Source organism: Chenopodium quinoa, unplaced genomic scaffold, assembly GCF_001683475.1.
Source record: "Chenopodium quinoa cultivar QQ74 unplaced genomic scaffold, ASM168347v1, whole genome shotgun sequence".
Lineage (NCBI taxonomy): Eukaryota > Viridiplantae > Streptophyta > Magnoliopsida > Caryophyllales > Amaranthaceae > Chenopodium > Chenopodium quinoa.
This window is the reverse complement of record NW_018742798.1, coordinates 934514-958053: the sequence shown is the minus strand read 5'-3', so window position 1 is coordinate 958053 and position 23540 is coordinate 934514. Positions and strand designations below refer to the sequence as shown.

Below are 23540 nucleotides of genomic sequence, written 5' to 3'. Positions count from 1 at the left end.
TGATGTGTGGTGAAGGGTAAGAGGGCAGCTTAAAGGGGCAACAGGTTGTTTGTGCAAGGAGTATTATGCAATTGCCTCAAATTTCGGACCCCGAACACGAATATGACTTTGAAACCCGGAACACCTACAACCAAAAACAACAGAGGGTATTACCACGAGATAAAATAGAATAAGATAAAGATAAAATAAAATAAAATAACTTAAAAATAAAATCAAAAGAAATTAAATAAAATAAAATAAAGAAAACAAATATGAAAATAAAATAAAATAAGAAAATGAGATAAACTAGGAATTATTAACTAAAAATACGAAAATAAACTAAAAACTATTAAAAACTACTAAAATACTCAAAATAAAGATAAAATACGAGAATAAGCAAAAAAAGAAATAAAGAACAAAATGGGCTAAATTATTGTAAAATAAGCCGGAAAGCGACTCAATAAACACCCTAAAAGTGACATAAAAGTCACTTATCAATTCCACTTTCCCTAGTTTTAGTTAATTGCTCTTAGTAGTGTTTGGTTTAATCTCTCTCTATCTCACAACCTTTCCTACTAGTCTAATTTGCACAAATTAATACACTTAGTCCTTTTGGGTTCGACCCTTTACTTGCCACTAACTAGTTTAGTGTAGGTTTAGGTATTATAAATTTCTAATTTGGTTAGGGTTAGTAGTCTCAACGACCTACTTCCACCCGCGATCAGGGGGCTTAAAAAAGCCAGGACATCCCCACTTCTCTCTATTTTCATATTTAAACATGCTATTTATGCTGCAAAATCAATGTCATACAAAGCTTATTACGAACCATCTTAATAACTTTAAATGAAAAGGAGAAGAATACAACTTCCTATTATTTGACCAAGATAATTAATTATGTTACTTGATTAAACAATTTGTGATAAACATATGCAATATTCCACAAAAAACAAGTCTTGGGGCTTTAAATAAACATGAGAAACATCCCCTAGCATATGTATACATGAATTCCAAAAGCCACCTAAGTCTACACTTGGGGGCTTCAAATTAAAAATATAGGTCTCACCTTAACTTTCACTTTAAAATGAGACCATATTTTAGAAAGTGATTCGAATGATTTTATAAATTATTCTAACACTTCACCAAACCTAGTTTTGATAAACATTCATTTTCAAACTACGGTGCTTATTTAATTGAAAGAAATTCACATTCAATTAGCAAAATATGACAATGATGACAGATAGAAAAACACAAACAAAATCAGATATAAGAAAGTTTGCTCACATTTTCATATCTTTGTTGAAATAAGTTGCAAATTACAACTTATCTTTATCAATCTTGGACAAAAAAGTCACACTCAATTACGAGCTAGACTTTTCTTTCCATTTTGGGTCCAGTTTTGAAAATAATATAATTATTGGACCCTTTTTCAAATTTTGAATTCTAGTTCGAAATAATATGTTTCTAGCAAAAAAATAGTATTCAAAATTTCCTTTTTGAATTTTTGTTTTCTCAAATAACTAAATTTTCAGATTCTCTATAACAGGTTGGATAATACATGTATATACATAAATATTTCCAAAAGGAATGAATTAAGATTCGACTTCTTCTTGACTCGAACTTGTTCTCGCTTAGTTCTCCTGCGAATGTTGGCTAAGGGATGGTAAACAAACCACCTACTAGACCAAAATCAAAGATTGATAAGAACAAAGAACATATTTGATGTTCTAAATCAACTTTGAGAATAAAATCACCGCAATGATCTTTACAACCGTTTAGACATTAGGTAAGATTACTAAACTTTAAACACAATTGTTTTGGTTTATAAACAAACTAACTTATTTTTTTGAACATAACTTTAACTAAAATGTGAAAGCCATGTCATTGTCCTAAATATCTCTAAACAAAATAGGACATATACATAGGTCCATCTCAGTATCATATGAACGGCCTAAACGATAGCAAGTCATTAGAACTACCCCAAATTGGGGGCCCCAAGACTTGTGTAATAGCAAGAATGCGCATAACCCAACACATGGGGGCTCCAATATCCACAAGTAAAAAAAAACTAAATGAGATATTCATTTCATTCAAGCTACTTTTGGGAATCGCCTAAGCTACAATTTTCAAATGCATCACAATGATTTAATGATCATTTTGTTCCTTTGAAAACTAAGTTTGCAACTGAACTTGGCCATTAAACAGGTTACATACTCGAGCCATTTTCAAGTTCAACTTGAAATACTAATCTTAGTGCATAATTGTTGTTTCAATACTTCAATTTACTCTAGAGATTAGAGAGTATGACTATTATAGAGCAAAAGAAAAAAAATCATGATACATACTTGCTCATATGAAAGTTTAGTACTCAATCATTCATCATGAAAATTGTATCAAGACACTTTATTAACATAAGACAAACAATTTCATGATTTAGAATGTAAACAAAAAAGACTCCTAAATTATAAATTAAGGAGTCTTCATTTAAAATTATTCTCCATTGTTGCACACATTGAAATTTTGCAAGGAGGATAACATCTACTTTCTCGAGCTTCAAGAGAGTGACAAAATTTGAACTCAAAAAATAAGAATTCAAAAGTAGCAAGAATAGACGAAAAATTTGAACAACATTTCTTTTTTTCCTCTCACTTGTTCTAATGAATGACCAATATCACTAGGCTTAGCAAATTTCCTTTGTTAAAACTATGAATGGTCAAAAACGATTTAAACACACTAGTTTAATCGTTTCCAAGATCCTAGTTGTTATCATAATAAGAAGAAACACATGATTTTTAGACCCATTTCAAGCAACATGAAAAGGTCTAATTATTGGCAACAAGCAAATCATCGAAGTCACCCAACACTGGGGGCTACAACATTCGAAAATGTTACATGGGGGCTTACGAACCCGAAATATAACCAAGCTACACCAGTTCGATGATCTCTTCAAGAATTTCTTAAACTAACTAGTTTTGTGCAAATCTTGAAATCACAGTTTATAAGTGAATAATAATAACCATCGGTTATTTTTATCATTGATAGAGCCAACTTTGCAACTTACGCATGAAAAAAATATATGAGTTGTAAGAACAAATTCATGCTATTATAAAAGTTCAAAATTTTATTTATAATTTTAATGCATAATTTTTGTTCTAAACACTTTAATTTACATTAAAATTAACAAGTATAGTCTTTGTGAGAAAAAAAAAAAGAGAAATAAAGATCAAGCACAAAGTAAAAATTAGAATCAACAAAAACACATATATGCTTGACAAGCTCATACAAGATCAATAGCTTATCATTATACATGAAATTTGTTGCAATATATTGCTTAAACATGTCACAACAACAAACAAACAAATTCATGACAACAAATCGAATCGAAAACCCCAACTTTTGTTAGGATTTTTCATTCGATTTCTCCATTTTATTGACCAATATCAAAGTCTGGTAGAATAAAAGGAGAAAGATTTACTTTCCTTAGCTTCAAACGACAACCAAAAATGGAAAGAGATCAAAATTGGAGAAAGAGGAGAAGAAGAAAGTGAGTTGCAGATCGCGCTTCTCCAAATCTTCTAATAATTCAAATGTTGCGCGCAACTCATTAAGTTGCGCATGGCATCCTAGCGCAACCCAGTTTCTTGCACGCGCTTGGCCAGCGCGACCTATTGAGTTGCGCACGGACACTGGTCACTTAAAAGACCAGTACTAAGATTTCAATCCGTTTTGAATTTTTCTCAATGTTTTTGTACGTTGTTAGAGGTAATAACGCGCGAATTATCAAAATCTTTTAAAATCGCTTTGCATCCAGTAGTTTCTTTTCTTTTTTGATAGTTTTTTGCATCATTTTACATGCACACCGTGCTTTGTGCCATCCCTAAGAATACATTTTGAACTTTTTCGTAAAAGTATCTTAAGACGTTCCGTAGTGGTGTTTTACGTAAAAGCTCCCATAGACAGGTTTTTCATTTTACTGTATTGACGTTATAAATATCCGGCTTTTCTTCTTTTTTATCGTCTAAAGCAAAAAAGGAAGGCGACATCATGCAGCGTAAAAATGCAAGGTGTATCGTACAACGTAAATTGTATGTCGTAGGTGTTGCGTAAAATTTCACTTCAGCCCAAGCTTTGCGAGATCTACCTCTCGGAACTAAAAGGTAGAGGATAACTTTAGGCGTTAGCTCACGAGTCGACAGGCGCGCCGAAACATCAGGAACAAACACTTCTTGATTGGAAGCAAATACGGTAGTTAGTGAGCTTACTAGCTTACCGGACAGTTAGGGTGTCCGTCCACCCCTTGTATAAAGAGCGACGAGACGATGTCGCACCTATATAGTCACGTGCCCCCAATCCTGAGACAAGTGTACTAATCTTGTGGACAAAAATACTAAGAGAGTTGCTGACTTTCTTCTCTCTCACTGGATTTGGATATGTGCCTCCAGTCATAAGACATGTTATTCTATCTTATGGACATCCGGCTCGAATGCCGAACCATTTAGGCTCGAATGCCGAAACATTTAGGCTCGAATGCCAAAATGTTTAGGCTCGAATGCCGAAAACACCTTTTTTCATCTTTTTACTTTGTTAAATCAGGCTAAAGTTTCAATGACATATCGAGGAACATTATACCAACGATGACATGATTGAGAGGAAATCATCCCCTTTACTCCTTTTTTAAACCGATCTCTTCTCATGATTTGACATTACCCAAAACACCTTTACTTGTAAAAGCGTTCTACAAAAGCAAAGGATCAATATAGATTCTTTAGCGAGTTAAGACTAGAAATAACTTTTCATGTCCTTAATAGCTACTTGTTTCATACATTTAGCGAATCGAGGATCGTTTCTACATCCTTAACATTTCTGAAGGATTCTCTACTCTTTGAGAACTTTGCAAAATGAGTCTCGAATTTATTTCCTTGACTACTTTGATCCTCGTCTATCCTAGACTCGATCAAATTGGGAGCTAACTGTAGACATCTACTTTTGGCCTCTTGTCCCGACAGAAAATGCAATGACGATAAATAAAACCATATTCGTGTTGGATCGAAGTGAAGAATGCTTATGGATAACTGGTTAAACCACAAAACACAAATGAATAGCCCAAACCAAGAAACAAAGCCAAACAAAGACCAATTAACTAAATCCGATCATAATTAGGCTGAAGCCCGTGCTTAAAACCCAATAATGACGGATTTAGGAGCGCCTAGGTTAAAATAAGCGCTGCCGTAGAAAATAATGCGCGCATCTTAAGGAGTCGCGCTAGCTGGCGCGCGAAATTAAGTTAGTTGCTCGTGACACTCAGCGCAACTGCCAGAGTTGCGCTCGTGAAAGATTCAGAATTTTAAAAAACTTGGAAAATCGAATCTTGCCATAAAGCCGCGCACAAGACAATTAGTTGCGCTGCCTATAGCAGCGCATCTTAATCACTTGCGCTGGGTGCCGCGCACAACTCATCTAGTTGCGCGCGACACCTAGTGCGGCAGAATGTTCAAAACCCTAATCCTACCCATTCTCTATAAATAGAGGCTTAATCCGGGACTTAAACACACAGAAATTAACCTTAAACTATGGCAAAAAACTTGTGAACTTATGCTACCTAACCTCTCTTGTCCTAAACACTCACCCCTTAGATATTTGTTACTACGGTGGAGGTTCCCGGACAAGAAGGAGTCCATAAGTGTTCTAAACGAAGATCTAGCAAAGAGAAGTGGTAAATTCCCGAGCACTTAGATAAATAACTTTTATTTTCTTGTTTAAAAGAACTTTAATTAATGAATTAAGTGTTGCTTGATCACTTTAAAAGGTTTAATTACTCAATTCCACATAGTATCTTGCGTTAAATAAGATTAGAATTGAATAATTAATTGTTGGTTGATCACTTAAGCCAAGGCGAATAATGTTTATTTCTTGTCCTATTCACGAATTCGATTAAATAAAGAATAACGACGTTGCAATGTAATTCCTACGCGAATTGATGTGGGTAAATAAAATCAACTAACTTCGTTTTAGGTATCGCGTTGCATATATTGTTTGGTAATGAAATTGTGAAAAAAGAAAGAGCTAGTAGAGGTCACACTAGGGCTAAGACAGCGATTTCCCCCTAAAGGGAACGTTATTTTGGTACCCTCGCTCCCTAACTCATTTCTGGTTTATGTAGACCAATTTGGGCATGGGTAAACTTACAATTCGTGCTAATTATTCCATGAACTCTACATGGAAGAAAGGCATGAACGAGGTTTAAGAGTTTTCCTAAAACTCATTGGCGACTCCTACTTGTTTCTTATAAAAAAGCGTAATGATAGAATCAATTCTAATTCAAGGTCCCCCAAACAGTCAGAAATTCAAATTCTATTACACCTTAACAAGTGTAAAGTCCAAGGCTAGCTTTTAAAGGGCCAATGAGCATCTAAAGAGGGATCCCCTTACGATGGGAACACCCTCCTTACACTTAGCTTTCTCTTTCCTTTCTTCTTCTTACGTCTCTATGCCTCCATTAAGCGTCGCTCGCACCACTATTTCCTCCATTTTCGGTCTCTTTTTCTACTTAAGTTTTTCTTTTTCTTCGAATTTTCGTCAACAAAGTATTTCGCGTGTTCGGATTCTCGTCAACAAACGAACAATTATGGTGTTTATGGTCAAATTAGACCATAAAAATTATATTCCTGATCTGTAGTTTTTATGGTCCAATTTGACCATATAAACCCAAAAAGGAAGAAATATGAGGAAAGGTTTGTGGTTTACTTCGTTTTTTATTCGATTTTCCATGTTTATTTTTATACAAATTTTGTTTGATTTTATTTTCGATTTTTGTTTTGAGTTTTTGTTTAAATTTTGTTGATTTAGGGTTTAATTTTTAGTTTCGTTGATTTTGTTTGATTTTGCGAAATTTGTTCATATTTGGTTCGAATTTTAAAACTTTGTGATTGATTTCGAATTTTTCTTGATTTTGTTAATTTGTTGATTTGTTCATATTTTCGTTGATTTTGTTCGTGTTTTGATGATTTGTTCATATTTTCGTTGATTTTTTTTTCGTGTTTTGTTGATTTTGTTTATATTTTTGTTAATTTTGTTCATGTTTTGTTAATTTTGTTCATATTTTCGTTAATTTTAGTTTCATTTTCGTTAAATTTTGATAATTTTGTGGGGTTTTTTTAGGGTATTTTTTTAATAAAATCAAATGTTTTGGGGTGGCGGCGATGCTTGGTAAAGGTTGTTTAGGAAGGGCGGTGGTGGTGGGTTGGGTGGAAAGTGGCGGTGGGGCTGGCTTCGAAATATAGTTAGTGAGTGGTTTTTATTTCTTTTTTTTTTTAATTAATCAAAATAATTTGCGATCGCTAGAAGCAGTCGCTATTTTCCAGAATTGTGATCGCCTAAACAAACGGTCGTAATTACATTAATTTGCGACCGCTAGAACCAGCCGCTATTTCCCAGAATTACGACCGCCTGAACGGCCGTAATTATATTAATTTGCGACCGTTCCTCACACGGTCGTTGAAAATACTGAAAACGGTTGTGACCGTCAACAAGTCGTAATTTTTTCGTTTTGTGACCAAAGGAATAACGGCCACCACATTTTAGCTACGTTTTTGCTATTTTCTATGACCGTAAGAGGCGGTCGCAATTCGCTTAATTTTAGTAGTGTAATAAACGAGTAGTTCGCAAACATGAATAAACAAGATGTTCATGAATTCATCTTAATGAGCATATTTGTGTTCGTGTTCAAGCTCATTTATTAAACGAGGTTCAAAATTGTTCAAGCTCGGTTCTTTTATCAAATAAACGAACATGAACGAGCTTCAACCGAGCTTGAACCCGAGTAGTTTATTGATCGGCTTTTTTTTTTTCACTTACACCCCTATATGTTATACCATGATCTTGAGTACGAGATCTTCAATGGAGGTTCTACCATTGTTATACATATCATCAAACAAATTATTCATATTCTCAAACAAGTTATACATTTCCTCTATTGGCTTGATGATATCCTCTATTGACTATATGATATCATGTTTGAATGATATCCTCGATTTATTGGCTATATGCCTATATGATATCATTTATGATTGTGTCTATGATATCCTTTATTGGCTATATGATATCATCCAACCATGATACCATATAGCCAATAAATGATATTATCCAGCCAATAGAGGATATCATCCAGCTAGTGAAAATATCATTCAGCCAAAAAATGATATCATCCAGCGAGTAGACGATATCATCCAGCCAGTAGATGATAGAGGATATCATCTAGTCAATATAGGATATCATCCAGCCAATATATTTATCATCCAGCCAATAAAAAATATCATCCATCAAATAGAGGATATCATGCAGAAAATATTAAAAATCCAATTTTTGACAGTTTGAACTAATACAATACCTTCTCTTAGCAAATATGTCAGTAAAAAATGATCAACATTTTAAAAATCGGATAGTCTCCATAAATTTCTAAAAACATGTAGCACTTGCCTCTTTAGGCTGTATAATAGCATGGAACCGTCATATTCCATTGTTTATCTTTCCTTCCCTCCAACCCCCTTTGCTTTAATCTTATTTGTTTTTCTTTCCTTCTAATCCTATAGAAAAATATGAACTTAAGACTATATTACGGAGTATAAGACAAAAAGAGTTTTTTTAGGGGGAAGGACCTTTTGCACTAAAATCTCTCACAAGTACACCCAACCCGGGTTAGCAAATTAGGCATTTTGAAAGTGAGAGAGAAGGGTAAAGGAATTCACACCCTAAGGTATATCTATAAGGTTTGATTTTACAATTAGTTACTTGTAAAATGCAAACTTTTCCCCTAGACCAAGCAAAATAGTTGATGAGTATATGCGTTTTCAGATCGTGGCAAATATATACAATTTCTCTAATAAATGAAATAAAATGATTATGGTTCCCCTTCCCCAAGATATCGGAATAAAAGTTAGTATATTCTTGAATCTTGGCATCATATGAAATAATATACTCCATAATCAATTTACATATAAAAATTTATTAATTGACAATAATCGAGTATAGGCGTGCAAAATATACAAGTATAATGTGGGGAGTAGTAGCAAGTACTCGTAGTATGAGCGTGTGAGAGGTTGAAAACTTAAGCGTGCCAAAAGGCGTATGGTTAGTCACGTGCATCCACCACTTATATAAACGCATGGAGAGCATACCACCTCACTCCCCCAACACAAACACCAAACTCTATTTTCTTGTAATTTTAGGTAACTACCAAAAACTACATAAAATTTTTATTTATTACATGAAAAAAATTTAGCAAAAAAGTTGTGTGACACACATATAAGGGAGACTCAAGAGTATAGTGACAATAAAGTGGGACAGTTTTTGCTAAAACAAGAGAGAGAAAAAAAGAAAGAATCTTTTGTGATTTTGTCAATTTTTTTTTTTTTTTTTGCTAATTAAAAAAAATAATTAAAAGCGAAAAAAGAAATGGAGGGAAAAATTGAGATTCAGCAATCTAAGTTTAGGAGAATTTGTGTGTTTTGTGGTAGTAGTCAAGGCAAGAAGACCAGCTATCAAGAAGCTGCCATTGAGCTTGGCAAAGAATTGGTAATTTTGGTTTTTCTAACTTTTTCTTTTTTTACTATGTTTTTGTACTATAATTTGATAAAATGATTATTTCTTCCTTGAAAGGGGTTATAATCTCATTATAATATTTGTGGGTTTAGCTTCAAAACAGAAAAAAAAAAATAATAAATAAATAAATAAAATTCCCACAAACATTAACCATTTTTCATGTTCTAAGTTAAAATTATCCATTATGTATTATGTTACTTGGTAAATGAAAGAATTATCGCATGTTACGTACACATTATGCTTACCGGGGTTCATGTCGTCGAGTTTCTATGGTACGAACAAAAAAAAAAAAAAAAAATGGAAGCATTACTTTTATACAATAGTACTCGTACTAGTAATTTAGGGGAAAAAAATAAACTGAAAATGAAGCATTAATGGAGAAGTTGCTCTATAATCATGATGAACAAGTTAAAAATTCCGGTATCGAACTCGGGTTAATGAGCAGATTTGGTGTTGATCAATGTAGGTATCCAGGAACATAGACTTGGTATATGGAGGAGGAAGCATAGGTTTAATGGGACTTGTTTCTCAAGCTGTTCATAGTGGAGGTCGGCATGTTATAGGGTAAGTCTCACTAATTAAGTGGGTCGGTTTTCACTAATCATTGTATTTTATCTTTGGATTTTTTTGTTTTTATTTTTCTATATTTTCCAATTGTTTTTTGGTTTACAGAACAAACCAGTGAGATTAAATTAAAGAAAAACACAATGAGTAGAAGAAAAAAAAGCATGCTGTTTTTTTTTTTTTTTTTTTTTTTTTTTTTTTTTGTTGGTTGATCAAATCAATTAACATTTTCTAAATTTGTCATGTTTCTGTCTATTTTATTTATTTACAGAGTTATTCCCAAGACGCTCATGCCTCGAGAGGTATGTTTGCCTCTGCTTCTACCTGTTCTACCAACAAAAAGTCTACAACCTTTTTTACTTCTTCGCTTACTTGTATTTCTATGATAACACTGCTAAATTCAGCCTTTTCGACTATATTTAATACTTGTTACTTTTTTAATTAGACTCGTCTTAGTAGTTAATTAATCCTTTGCTGTTCTTCTACGTTACTACTTTGTTTAACAATCGTGTCGTTTGAGGCTGGTATCCAAGTACGTCGTGTTTTTTGTTTCAATTGTTTTGTTCCGAAGCAACGATGTATGTATGTATATGTCTGTCCACGGAATAGATTAGATTAGATTATTGTGCGTGTATAATTTGTGCATACTACATTTCGTAGTAAACTTGGTAGCCTTATCCGTTGTTTACCCACTTGTTTGGTGCAATACTATCACATTGGTGTTTTCTTGTATCTTTTTTTTTTATCATCATGTGATCAGTGGAGTTTATTGTACTGTTATCTTTCTGCCTTTTCTTCCTTGGCTTCTTCTGAAATCGGAACTTTTTGTTTACATTCAATTGGTAATGGAATCAATTAGTGGTCAGGGAATAGCTGAAATTAAGATGTCTTTCTAACAATATATTACATCCGTTTTATATTATTTGCAACGATTTGACATAAAATAGAAAGAAAAAATATCTAATCGTTGCACATAATATGAAACGCAGGTGGTATTTTAAAAACATATGTATGTCTGTTATGTTACTCCGTATCTTTTAGTTGTAACAAAACAATATCATAACCTAGATCTTGTTGAGTTTGTCTCATTTTATACTTTTACAATATCATACAAGTAGTATTTTTTAATTGTTGTAATTTGATATGTAAAGCACTGAAATTATACATTGATAAGTTTAAAAGTCAGAACAAGAAAATATAATATAAATGAAGAAAAAAAATAAATAAACTGGGTCATGTCTACCCTTGGTTGCAGGCCTCATCATTGCCTTTTCTGTTTAGGACTCCAATATTCATCACTCAAAAAGTCATGTTGTTTGTTTATTGAAAATTTTTCTGTGTTTAAAAAGTTTATTTGTTTGTTTCTTTTGGTTTTGCAGATAACTGGTGAAACTGTAGGAGAAGTGAAGGCTGTGGCAGATATGCATCAAAGAAAAGCAGAGATGGCTCGCCATTCTGACGCCTTCATTGCACTACCAGGTTTCCATTTTTAACCAATCACTCACCTAACAATCGTCGTTGATTAAGACTTTGTATGCTCTAACCCGTGTTGTGATTGATCTCTATGAATCAATAAGAGGACGTTCAGTCGTTCAGACACTTTTTTGTAGAAACATTTTAGAATAGAGGGTGGGACGTATAGATGGGTCATATCATTAAATTTTGGAAAAAGTTATTTCCATCTAACGTAATGCATGGGTTGCACTCTTAGGTAGCCTAGTCAGCCATTATAATTTTAGAGACTAGCACAAAATAGAGGTGTTATTACATGACAAGCACACCTCTGTTTCTTTTAGTCCTATTTGTTGTTGCTGTGTTTTTATTTGCCTTTTACACTTGTTTAATGATTCCAAACCTATTTTTTGAGGATTTGGGCTTATCTTTGAGATAGTGTTGCCATTTCAGGAACTACCACCTTTTTCCCTTAGCTAGTTGGCTACAATGTTTACCTATAATGAAGATGCCTAGTCTCACATTAATAATTTCAATCATGCTATCTAATTACACATGGTTCAAGCAATATAACTACTAGGACTCTTTGTTACTCGGATTGAAAAACTCAAAATATGTGTTAGATATGAATACAAGTCTACATATGAGTTTTGGTTCAGATAACTATTCATATAATCGTCATTGTCAATAATCCGACATGGGTACACAATAGATCGAGTTATCATAAAAAATTACAGGTATCTTTTTAAGCCAGATAAAGAATATGTAAATTACAAAAAAAAAATAAAAATAAATAAATAAATAAATAAAAAACCAAGAAATGTTTAGAGAGAAAATTAAAACATGAATGTATCTATTAAAATAGAAGTGTAAAAACTTTGCCCAACCTGAAAAATATCAGATTCGGGTTTTGACTTACATGAACACAATAATTCAGCACGGCTCAAGTCTAAAAATAGATCCAACTCGACCCGATCTCACCGAACCTGTCCTAAACTCCCGAGTTGACACCCTTGTATTGAAGGTGAGGTTCACACAGCCCAAGAACCATAAATAATAGAGAGCAAACAGTTAAAACTAAAAACCCATGTCTTTGACCCATCAACATCTCACACTGAATAATATAATAGTCATCTTCCTCTTTTAGTCAATATATACTCTTGAACCATGTTACTGTGACAAAGTTTGCCTCGCCCTTAAATGGTAGCAAACATTAGGTTATGTGTAGCTATTTTTATAATACAAGTATACGGTTTTCATTTGCATCTATACCCTGACATGCACGCAATTATGCTCCCACTTTTCCAAAACTTATCCCAGTTGGAGTTTTGTAAAACTGTTGATTGCAGGACTTTCTGGGGACCAGTCAGTCTTTTTTTACTGTACTCTTCTTTCTTACTATTATCTCCTCATCTAACTCTTCCTAGGAGTACAATTGTTAGAGAATCTGTGTTGAATCACTGTACTTGACATAAATCATTTACTTAATTCAAGAATAAATTGAAAGTTGAGCTAACAAGTCAGCCGACTAACACAGTTTGAACAAATACACATGCCCTTAATAAGCCGGACTTGGGTTACCTTAATATACCTTTAGCTTTGTGATTGTTAGTAATAGGCCTTATGGTTAGTGTACTAAAAATTGTTTCAACGATTGCATCATTTACAGGTGGTTATGGAACACTAGAAGAGTTACTAGAGGTGATAACTTGGGCTCAACTCGGCATTCATGACAAACCGGTAATATTACTAGAAAAATTGTGAAGATAATGCTGCATTTCTAGTCACTTGCAGCCGTGGCTAGGCCTCATTCTGTTACTGACTATTCGCGAAATTTTCTGAATGTCTGCAGGTTGGATTACTTAATGTGGATGGATACTATAATTCACTTCTAACTTTTATTGATCAAGCTGTGGAAGAAGGGTTCATTAGCCCAAGTGCGCGTCATATAATCGTATCTGCTCCAACAGCTGAAGAATTAGTCAAGAAATTGGAGGTAACAGCCTAATTTGTGCTGGAACTAAAACGATCTTCACAATTTTACAGGGTTAATTTCTTCAGTTAAAACAGGATCAGTACTCTGAAATCAAGTATGTTTTATCTGATTGTTGTAATTTAACTTTCTGTTATAGGATTATATTCCGAGCCACGAAGGAGTGGCATCGAAAATGTGCTGGGAGGTGGGCAGCTAGAATACAGCCAACAATGTGATCTAGCAAGATGATACTAGTATTGAACTTTCGAGCATAGGGTCTAGACAAGACTGATGGATAGTGTATTGGCCTGGTGGATCGAGGGGAGGACGATGACGAGGACTAATTTCCATAGACTAAAGAATCTCGTGCAGGAGATCATTTTTTGTAAATTATCACTGCAGACAATTTCAAATCTAAGTATCATCTTCGAATTTTGGATTTATCTTGAAAATTGTAACTATATAAATTTAGTCAGAAAAATCCCCCCTCTAATTTTGATGCTACTTGTACAATTCTTCAATTTCTGTTAAATTAATAAGCTGCATATTCAATGACGAATGTTGGACCAAAAATACATAAATACATAACCGATATGCTACCAGCCTACCACACTTTATACGTGCATTATATATGGTACTCTGTATATTCTTTATAATAGCTCAAAAAAAGAAAATTTAGGGATGGTTGGGTCCTTAAAAGAGCCTCAATTGAGATCCTCCCAGTCGATATTGACTGGACTCATTTGGCACAATATTCTTGCCTTTTGTGGAACAAATTTGTAGTAGGAGGTTATAATTTTTTTTTTTTTTTTTTTTTTTTTTTTTTTTTTTTTTTTGGCATGCTTTAAATGATGATATCGAGTATGCACCCACTTTTGCCTTTGTTTGTTGTCGATCAACTTGTGGAGAAACGGTGAGGTATAACCTCTATCAACAAACACCACCACCAACTACTTTTTAGGGCCGCAGAGTATGAGCACTAACTTTATTGCTCTTATATGGTAATTTTAGCCCAATATTATTGGCCATAGATTGAAAGGAAAATTAATTTAATTCTTACATAGGTCAATTTATTTTACTAAAATTAATCATTAAACAAAGAAAAAAATATGAACTATACTACTACTACCTCCCTATAAAAACTAAATTAATTAATAGAAGTATTACTTTAGCGCACATATCTAACTAAACAAGACTGTGTAGACAATGAACCATGTGAAAGCAAATCTAGATAAAAAAAAATGTATTGTAAAATTGTGAGGATATTTGAAGTGAATTGCTATTTGCCACAATGAAATTACTCAAGTTATAGTATTAAATGACTTTCATGCCCCTTACAATTTTAAAAATTACATAACAATCCAACCATTACTAACTTTGTCTTTGCTCCACCTTCACCATTAGCTCCACCACCCATACCATCACTCACCTTGACTGGTCCACCACCACGACTCCACCTTGACTGGTCCACCACCACGACTCCACCTTGACCATCATACACCACGACTTTATCTTGACCACCCACGAGATATAAAATGAGTCGACGACGGTCGGTGTTCATATCGGAGGCACTTGGTGGGGACGATGAACCGTCGACGCCGTTGAGTCAGGTTTATGTCGGACTTTTTTTTTTGATTTCCATTGTGCCCGGTCGCATGTTATATGCGACTATACCACGGTGTAGTCGCATATAGCATGCGACTACACCATGGTATAGTCGCATATAACATGCGACCAGGAACTTTTTTTTTTTTAAAGCAATCCGTGTAATTTATGTTAATTAATTTTTGATAATTATTAAAAATAACAAAATACACTTAATTTAATTAGTAAATTTATGGCTTAAAAAAATTAGTAGTTTAATTTGCCAAAAAAAAATTATTTTTGTTTTCAATTGAATTTAATTTAATTTGTAGTTAAATTTTATTTTAATTAACTTTGTATTTTTCTTTCTAATAGGATCCCATTGAAGATTTTGGCGGTGATGGGGTAAATTATTACCCACATTTTCAGACCGATCAATTATTTCCAACGTATCGAGAGTTGTCACAATGGGCGAAAGACATTGCACTAACACTCAAATTTCAACTTGTGATTTCTTACAACCATAACGGATGGTTGTATTTGAGATGCAATCGTGGTGCAAGAGATAGAGGGAAAAATACAGATCTTAGTGTTGCTCAACGGCCGAACACAAAAACTTAACATTGCGGTTGCAGTTTTTTATCAAGGGTTATAAAGTTTCTAATGATGAAGGATGGCAGATTGTCTTGGATCCCGATGCATATGGAAAACACAACCATGAGCTAATTGTCTATGAAGAAGGCAATCGACAAATGAGCAAGCTTAGTCCAGGTGCGAAGCAACTTGTTCGTGACCTGACTGATGCAAAAGTGAAGCCACAAAATATCTTAGCGGCTGTGCGGAATCAGTTTCCTGATGATCATCCAATCATAGACATATTTACAACTTTAGGGATCGGTTGAGACTTAAAGATGCTGATGGTCGAGTTGTTGTTACATATTTCCTTGAACTTGGTATCGAGTCGCAGTATACACATTGGATCTTGGTTGACCCAGATACGAATGTTTTGACCCATGTATTTATGGAACATCCTACGTCTCTAGCGCTCTTACGCACGTATCTGTGGGTCATTGGCATTGATTCAACTTACAAGACAAACAAATACAAAACGCCTTTTTTGGAGCTCGTTGATGTTACTCCTTGCAACATGAATTTCTTGATCGGGTATGCTTTTATGAAGGATGAGAGCGCTTTGAGCTATGCATGGGTGATAGATAAGTTAAAGTTGCTGGTTGGTAGTGATGTATTGCCTACGGCTATTATAACCAATTGTGAGTTGGGTTTGATGTCGTCTATTCGGGAAATATTTCCTGACACTGCTCATTTACTATGCACATGTCATATTAACAACGATGTAGAGCATAGAGTTAAGAAAATAACGAATAATAAAGATCCAGGCAAAATTTTCAGGTTGACAAGATGGAATCCAATTCTCAATGCCACCACATTGGATGATTATAATAGAGCAGTTCAAAAAATGGCGGAATCTTATGTAGCATTTCCTGCTGTGATTCATTATGTGAAGGACACTTGGTTAAACAATCATAAGGAGAAATTTGTTAAATTATGGACCAATGGTGTGCTTCACTTCGGCAATGTCACTAATTGTAGAGTGGAAAGTGAAAATTCATCTTTGAAGGGGTGGTTGGAAACTTCAACTGGTTCTCTCGATTCTGTATGGGCCAAGGTAAACAAGGAAATTGAAGATCAGGTCACACAGATTAAGCAATCACTTTAGCGCAGTCGACGCAGTCATGGGCGGATATATGATGTTATGCCATAACAACATCTTAATGCACGTATCTCCCACCATTGTATGTTGTTTTTGGTGAATGAGAAGAAACAAATGAGAGAGTTAAGTCATGAGGTGAATGTTCGGTGTGGATGTGTTTATAAGACGACTCATCTGATTCCTTGTGCATGTGATATACGTCGTTCCATTGATTCGGGGACATACTTCTACTTAGACCAAGTGCACCACTTTTATAGGACACTAGTGATTGGTGAGGATGGTTGTGTTCCGACTCCATTGGATGACCCCGATCATCAGTCACAGGACAGTCAATTTTTTGAGAATCCTGTGCGTGAGGTGAGTAGAAGTGACCCGGCAATCATGCGTTCTGTATCTCGCCTAATAGATGAACATCTCTATTCCGATCAATTTGATGTTAATGAACCGCCTAGGAACACAACTACTAGAAGGAGACCACAATCAAATAGTACACGACGTAATCATAGTGCATGGGAGTATACACGTGGTACTCGTGGGCGTCGTGGTCGTAATGGGGGACGCGGTGATGGTGGTCGTAGTGGAGGTCGAGGTAAGTGTACTCTATGTTTTTGTAATTTTTTGTTTATTTTACTATACTTTGATGTCTATGTTAACTACAAAAATAATAATTCGTTATTCATCAGGAGCAAGAGACATTTCAGATTTTTCTTACCTTTATGGGCTTCCCGATATCATCAAACCATTTGTGGAGGATTGGAACAATGTAATGGGTGACGGAAAGTGTGGATTTCAATATGTTGCAGACTTTTTCTTAGGTAAGCCTTTGCATAAAGTAAGTGTCACATTATATTCCAATGATTTTACTTAAAATTTTGTTGTTTAATTTTTTATTAGGTGGGCAAGACAATTGGATACAAGCTCGGTATTTAATTGTAAACGAGGTTAAGGCCAATCGACCAGAGTACATACATTTGTATCACGGAGGCTTGGATCAAGCAATTGATCGTATCACTTGGAATGGTGGACATTGTGGTGCGAACCATTACATGGGCTTGCCTGATGATTTGTACCCAATTGCAAATTTTTGGAATTGTGCTGTTATGGTTTACGGAGTTGGCCCACGAAGAGAGTTGTATCCGTGTATGATAGTTCTACCATTGCGAGCCATGTCTACTGATGATCGACCTCGGATTGAGATTGACATTGCACACATTGGTCGCCATTATGTTCGACTTGATCTATCACTAAACTATCTAGTACCTCCTATTGTTGATCCATGGTTTATGTATAGAGATCAAAGTGTGATTGGTTGGGAGCAACTTTATCAAGAATGGAGGGCACATTGGGATCAACTAATAGTAGCATCTACTTCATCATCTTAGGAGGAGGATACATTAGAATTCACTTTAATCAATTTCTTACATTTTTAATGTAGTTTATATGCTTAACGTGAAGAAATTGCTTATGTTATATGCTTATTTGTAGAAGTTGCTTACCAATTTAGACAAAAAACATAAATAAACAAATAAAAACTAGCACATAAAAGTATCTAAAAGGTATAGTGACATAGTCAAGTCCATCAATTACATAACAAATCTAAAACATAAAATATTGGCAAATCGTCTGGTACAAAATATAAAGTGCATCAATAAAACATAATCATCCAGCATACTCATCCCATTCTTTCAGCACATCAGCAACACGTGGCTGGCAGTCGACGCAACCCTCAATGGCCTGAGCAATCCGTCCCATCCACTACAAATGAGATATTAATAAGTACCAAAACTTGAGATATATGATAACTTAAAATTAAAGTAAAATCATATTAACTTACATAAACTGGGAGTGTCCTATCAGAAACTGATGGAAACACCGCATCCATTTCTGGAACAACAAAGATATGTGACACGTAAGTGAACCAATCATAATAACCATCCACAACATCAGAGGAACACTGAGCGCGCTGGAACTCTGCAAGAATCAACCGAAAACCTCTAGGATACAAGGTCCAAGAATTCTCAACACTTGAGACATTCCACTTAACTTCATACAATTTCGAATCTGTAGGCCTGTATGCGAAATCTGGACGGTTAACAGGCATAGGAATTGTCTGTACGTTACTGTAGGGAATAATTTCAAGCGTTAACCCCTAGCTTGAACCCCACTGTGATCATACTCTAAAGTACGGTGGCGTCAAAAGGGAAAGAAAATAGAGCAAAAGAGTCGCCAACAAGTTTTAGGAACTTGTAAACCGTTCACAGGGTGAAAGTTACACCCCTTAACGATCCAAGAGATCGTCAACTCCATAAGGTCTTGAACCAAATAAGGGTTCGGGGATGAAGGTACAAATCCAACCTAAAAGAGATTGAACCTGCCCTAATAATAGGCCTCTACTTTATTCAGATCGTATTCATGTGCGCTTCTTGACTAACATGCAATCAATAGGATTAACCCTAAACCTGTTTATCTATGTTGGTTGAATATTAATGCACAAATAAATCTATTATTGGCGATCACTTGAATTATAATCAAATTAACCTAAACAAGATTATTAAATATCTTATTAAGCATGATTACAAGTACAAATTCCCTTTAAACATGCATAAAAGGCGTGATCAAGCAATAAAAATAAATAATCAAGCAACATAATAAATAAAAATAATTATCATAATCATAACAATCATAATTAAAAATAATCATCACAATAATTATAATAATTATAATCATAAAATCATAAAGTATAATCATAATAATAATTATAATAATAATCATAATAATAATCATCATGTCAAAGCATAGAAAGATCCTAGACATGATACTAACAAGATTAATAACAAACCCTAGCATGTCACTAAGCATTAAAAATCAAATCTTTAACCCTAACATGATACTAACAACCATAAATATTAGGAAGAACATAGGAAGCATCGTAACAATCATATTTAGCATAAAAAATACCCTAGACATGATACTAGGAATCATAATAACAATCTAAACATGATTTCTACATCATAATATCAATAAAAACCATTAGAGTACTTACTTTGATGCCTCGTACCTCTTTCTAATAACAAAATACACACGTTAGTAACTTTAAGGAAAATAATAACAAAACAAATAAATTAAATAATAGAAATAGAGATTTGGGGACCAAACCCTCAGAAATTAAACCTTTCACGTCTAGGGCGAAGGCAACTTCGAATATGGCTAGGTGTTTCTATATCTAATGAATGCGGAATTTTGTATGTAAAAAGCTAGTTAAGAAAAAAAGAGAGAGAAAGAGATGATGAATGATTAGAAGAGAATGAAAACTCGTTGTAGGTGAATGAAAACGGAGTTTTTACGACGTTATTTATAGAGAAAATCAGCCAAAAAGATAAAATTATCAAAACAGAGCATTGGCGCCCAGAAAACAGAACCAGCGCCAATGCTGGCTGTTGGTGCCAGGCGCCAACGGTAGCGCCAGGCGCCAATGCTGGCGCCAGGCGCTACAGCTGGCGTTTGGCGCTGATATGGAAAATTACGCGTTTTCTTAAAATCAGATAAAAATTGTCATACTGGAGGATACACTAGTAAAAAAAACGTTATGGGAAGCGGTTCAAACCCCCAAATGGGAAGCGATACTGAACCGCATGGGTTCAGAACCGCTTCCGATTTGGGGGGAATGGCAAGCGGTTTAGCGCCAAAACCGCTTGCCATTTGCACTTCACATAACATTATGTGCAGTGCAAATGGCAAGTTGTTTTGGCGCCAAACCGCTTCCCATTTGCAATTTTTTATTTTTATTTTTATTTTTTATTTTAATATATATAATAATTAATAATAATAATATTATTAGTGACCTGTTTTGATATGCACATTAATCCAATATTTTAAAAATTATTATTATTATTAATATTATGATTAATTAATATCATTAATTAATATTAATAATTAATAATAACTAATTAAAAATATTACATTGGAATAATAATAATTTAATAACAATAAAATGCATAATAATAATAATAACATATATAAAACTCATAAATAATGTATAGTACTAATTACAAATAAGTAATATAATGTACATATGGATTTACTAAAAATAAAAAAGATACGGTAACTAAATATTAATTGTTCATAAAAAAAAAACTCAATCTAAGTCATTATCTAACTAACACATATATATTATATATTCTACCTAGATGCCATCAAATGTCACAAAAAAGCCCACCAGTCGTGAATTTCATGAACTTCTTCCTTTGTCAAAGGGTCGTCCCTTTGAATCTTACAAACCTTTGAAAAGAAAAAAAAAATACCAAACATTAAACATCATTCATATATTACATAAAATTAAAACTAATAATGAAAAAATAATAGTGTATATATGTTAAATATTTCAAACATCATTCTAACTTGCCCGATTTAGCATTCAACTAAGTTTTAGGACGACTTTTACCCAAAATCGCCTATTTCACTACTACTTTGCCCGGTTTCTACATTTCTTATCTAATGAGCTATTTATTTATCATAACATGGCAATTATAACTAGTCTTAGGTGTCTAATGTTTGAAATCATAACAAGTTAGCATTCTACTAAGGTTTAGGAAGGCTTTTACCAAAAATCGCCTATTTGACTTCTAACTTGCCCGATTTCTACATTTCTTATCTAATGAGCAATTTATTTATCATAACATGTCAATTATAACTAGTCTTAGGTGTCTAATGTTTTAAATCATAGGAAATTAGCATTCTACTAAGTTTTAGGACGGCTTTTACTCGAAATCGCCTATTTCACTACTACTTTGCCCGTTTTCTACATTTCTTATCTAATGAGCTATTTATCTATCATAACATGTCAATTACGACTAGTCTTAGGTGTCTAATGTTTGAAGTCATAGCAAATTAGCAATCTTCTAAGATTTAGGACGGCTTTTACCAAAAATCGCCTATTTACCTACTACTTTGCCCGTTTTCTACATTTCTTATCTAATGAGCTATTTATCTATAATAAAATGTCAATTAAAACTAGTCTTAGGTGTCTAATGTTTGAAATCATAGCAAATTAGCATTCTTCTAAGTTTTAGGACAACTTTTACCAAAAATCGCCTATTTCACTACTACTTTGCCCGTTTTCTACATTTCTTATCTAATGAGCTATTTATCTATCATAACATGTCAATTACAACTAGTCTTAAGTGTCTAATGTTTAAAATCATAGCAAATTAGCATTATTCTAAGTTTTAGGACGGCTTTTACCAAAAATCGCCTATTTCACTACTACTTTGCCCGTTTTCTACATTTCTTATCTAATGAGCAATTTCTTTATCATAACATGTCAATTATAACTAGTCTGAGGTGTCTAATGTTTGAAATCATAGGAAATTAGCATTCTACTAAGTTTTAGGACGGCTTTTACCCGAAATCGCCTATTTCACTACTACTTTGCCCGTTTTCTACATTTCTTATCTAATGAGCTATTTATCTATCATAACATGTCAAATACAACTAGCCTTAGGTTTCTAATGTTTGAAATCATTGCAAATTAGCATTCTACTAAGTTTTAGGACGACTTTTTACCAAAAATCGCCTATTTCACTACTACTTTGCCCGGTTTCTACATTTCTTACCTAATGAGAAATTTCTTTATCGTAACATGTCAATTATAACTAGTCTTAGGTGTCTAATGTTTGAAATCATAGCAAATTTGCATTGTACTAAGTTTTAGGACGGCTTTTACCCGAAATTGCCTATTTCACTACTACTTTGCCCGTTTTCTACATTTCTTATCTAATGAGCTATTTATCTATCATAACATGTCAATTACAACTAGTCTTAGGTGTGTAATGTTTGAAATCATTGCTAATTAGCATTCTACTAAGTTTTAGGACGACTTTTACCAAAAATCGCCTATTTCACTACAACTTTGCCCGGTTTCTACATTTCTTACCTAATGAGCAATTTATTTATCATAACATGTCAATTATAACTAGTATTAGGTTTCTAATGTTTGAAATCATAGGAAATTAGCATTGTACTAAGTTTTAGGACGGGTTTTACCCGAAAACGCCTATTTCACTACTACTTTGCCCGTTTTCTACATTTCTTGTATAATGAGCTATTTATCTATCATAACATGTCAATTACAACTAGTCTGAGGTGTATAATGTTTTAAATCATAGCAAAAGATCATTTTACTCAGTTTTAGGACGGCATTTACCCAAAATCACCTATTCCACTTCTACTTGCCCATTTTTTACATTTTTTTCCGTTTGGAATTTTTTATCACAAACATTTCCCATAATACACTAACAATGCAAGTACGCAAAAATTACAAAAAATTGCATGAACTACTCGGTTTCTTGAACGGATGCTGCCTGGGCTGCTGCAGCAGCTGCCTTGGAAGCTGACTGGTGGCTACTGCAGGTGCCTGTGCAGCTCCCTGGTGGCTGCTGCAGCTGCCTGTGCAGCTGCATAGGCTGCTGCTGCAACTACCTATGCAGCTGCCTGTGCAGCTCCTAGGTTGCTGCTGTAGCTACCTGTGCAGCGGCCTGGCTACTGCTGCTGCTGCCTTGGCAGCTGCCTAGGCGGCTGCTGCGGCTGCCTGGCAGCTGTTGCAGTTTGGTGGCTGGCTGCTTGCTGCTGCCTGGCATAACCCGAGGCTGTTGCCTCGGGTGC

At 34.2% G+C, this 23540-nt stretch overlaps 3 protein-coding genes across 3 annotated transcripts; all 3 read left to right on the top strand.

Annotated features, from left to right (window-relative positions):
* The first annotated feature begins 9164 nt into the window (after positions 1 to 9164).
* LOC110724954 (cytokinin riboside 5'-monophosphate phosphoribohydrolase LOG3) lies at positions 9165 to 14125 on the top strand. Its single transcript, XM_021904437.1, has 7 exons — positions 9165 to 9546; positions 10040 to 10137; positions 10409 to 10439; positions 11517 to 11616; positions 13259 to 13329; positions 13442 to 13585; positions 13722 to 14125. The coding sequence occupies exons 1-7, from the start codon at positions 9427 to 9429 to the stop codon at positions 13779 to 13781; spliced, it is 624 nt and encodes a 207-aa protein (XP_021760129.1). The 5' UTR covers positions 9165 to 9426; the 3' UTR covers positions 13782 to 14125.
* Positions 14126 to 15099: 974 nt separating this feature from the next.
* LOC110724995 (protein FAR-RED ELONGATED HYPOCOTYL 3-like) lies at positions 15100 to 16886 on the top strand. Its single transcript, XM_021904475.1, has 4 exons — positions 15100 to 15174; positions 15524 to 15553; positions 15796 to 15995; positions 16040 to 16886. The coding sequence occupies exons 1-4, from the start codon at positions 15100 to 15102 to the stop codon at positions 16884 to 16886; spliced, it is 1152 nt and encodes a 383-aa protein (XP_021760167.1).
* Positions 16887 to 16994: 108 nt separating this feature from the next.
* Positions 16995 to 18262, top strand: LOC110724994. Its single transcript, XM_021904474.1, has 3 exons — positions 16995 to 17469; positions 17564 to 17695; positions 17775 to 18262. Exons 1-3 carry the CDS (start codon positions 16995 to 16997, stop codon positions 18260 to 18262), a joined length of 1095 nt encoding a protein of 364 aa, XP_021760166.1.
* Positions 18263 to 23540: the final 5278 nt, after the last annotated feature.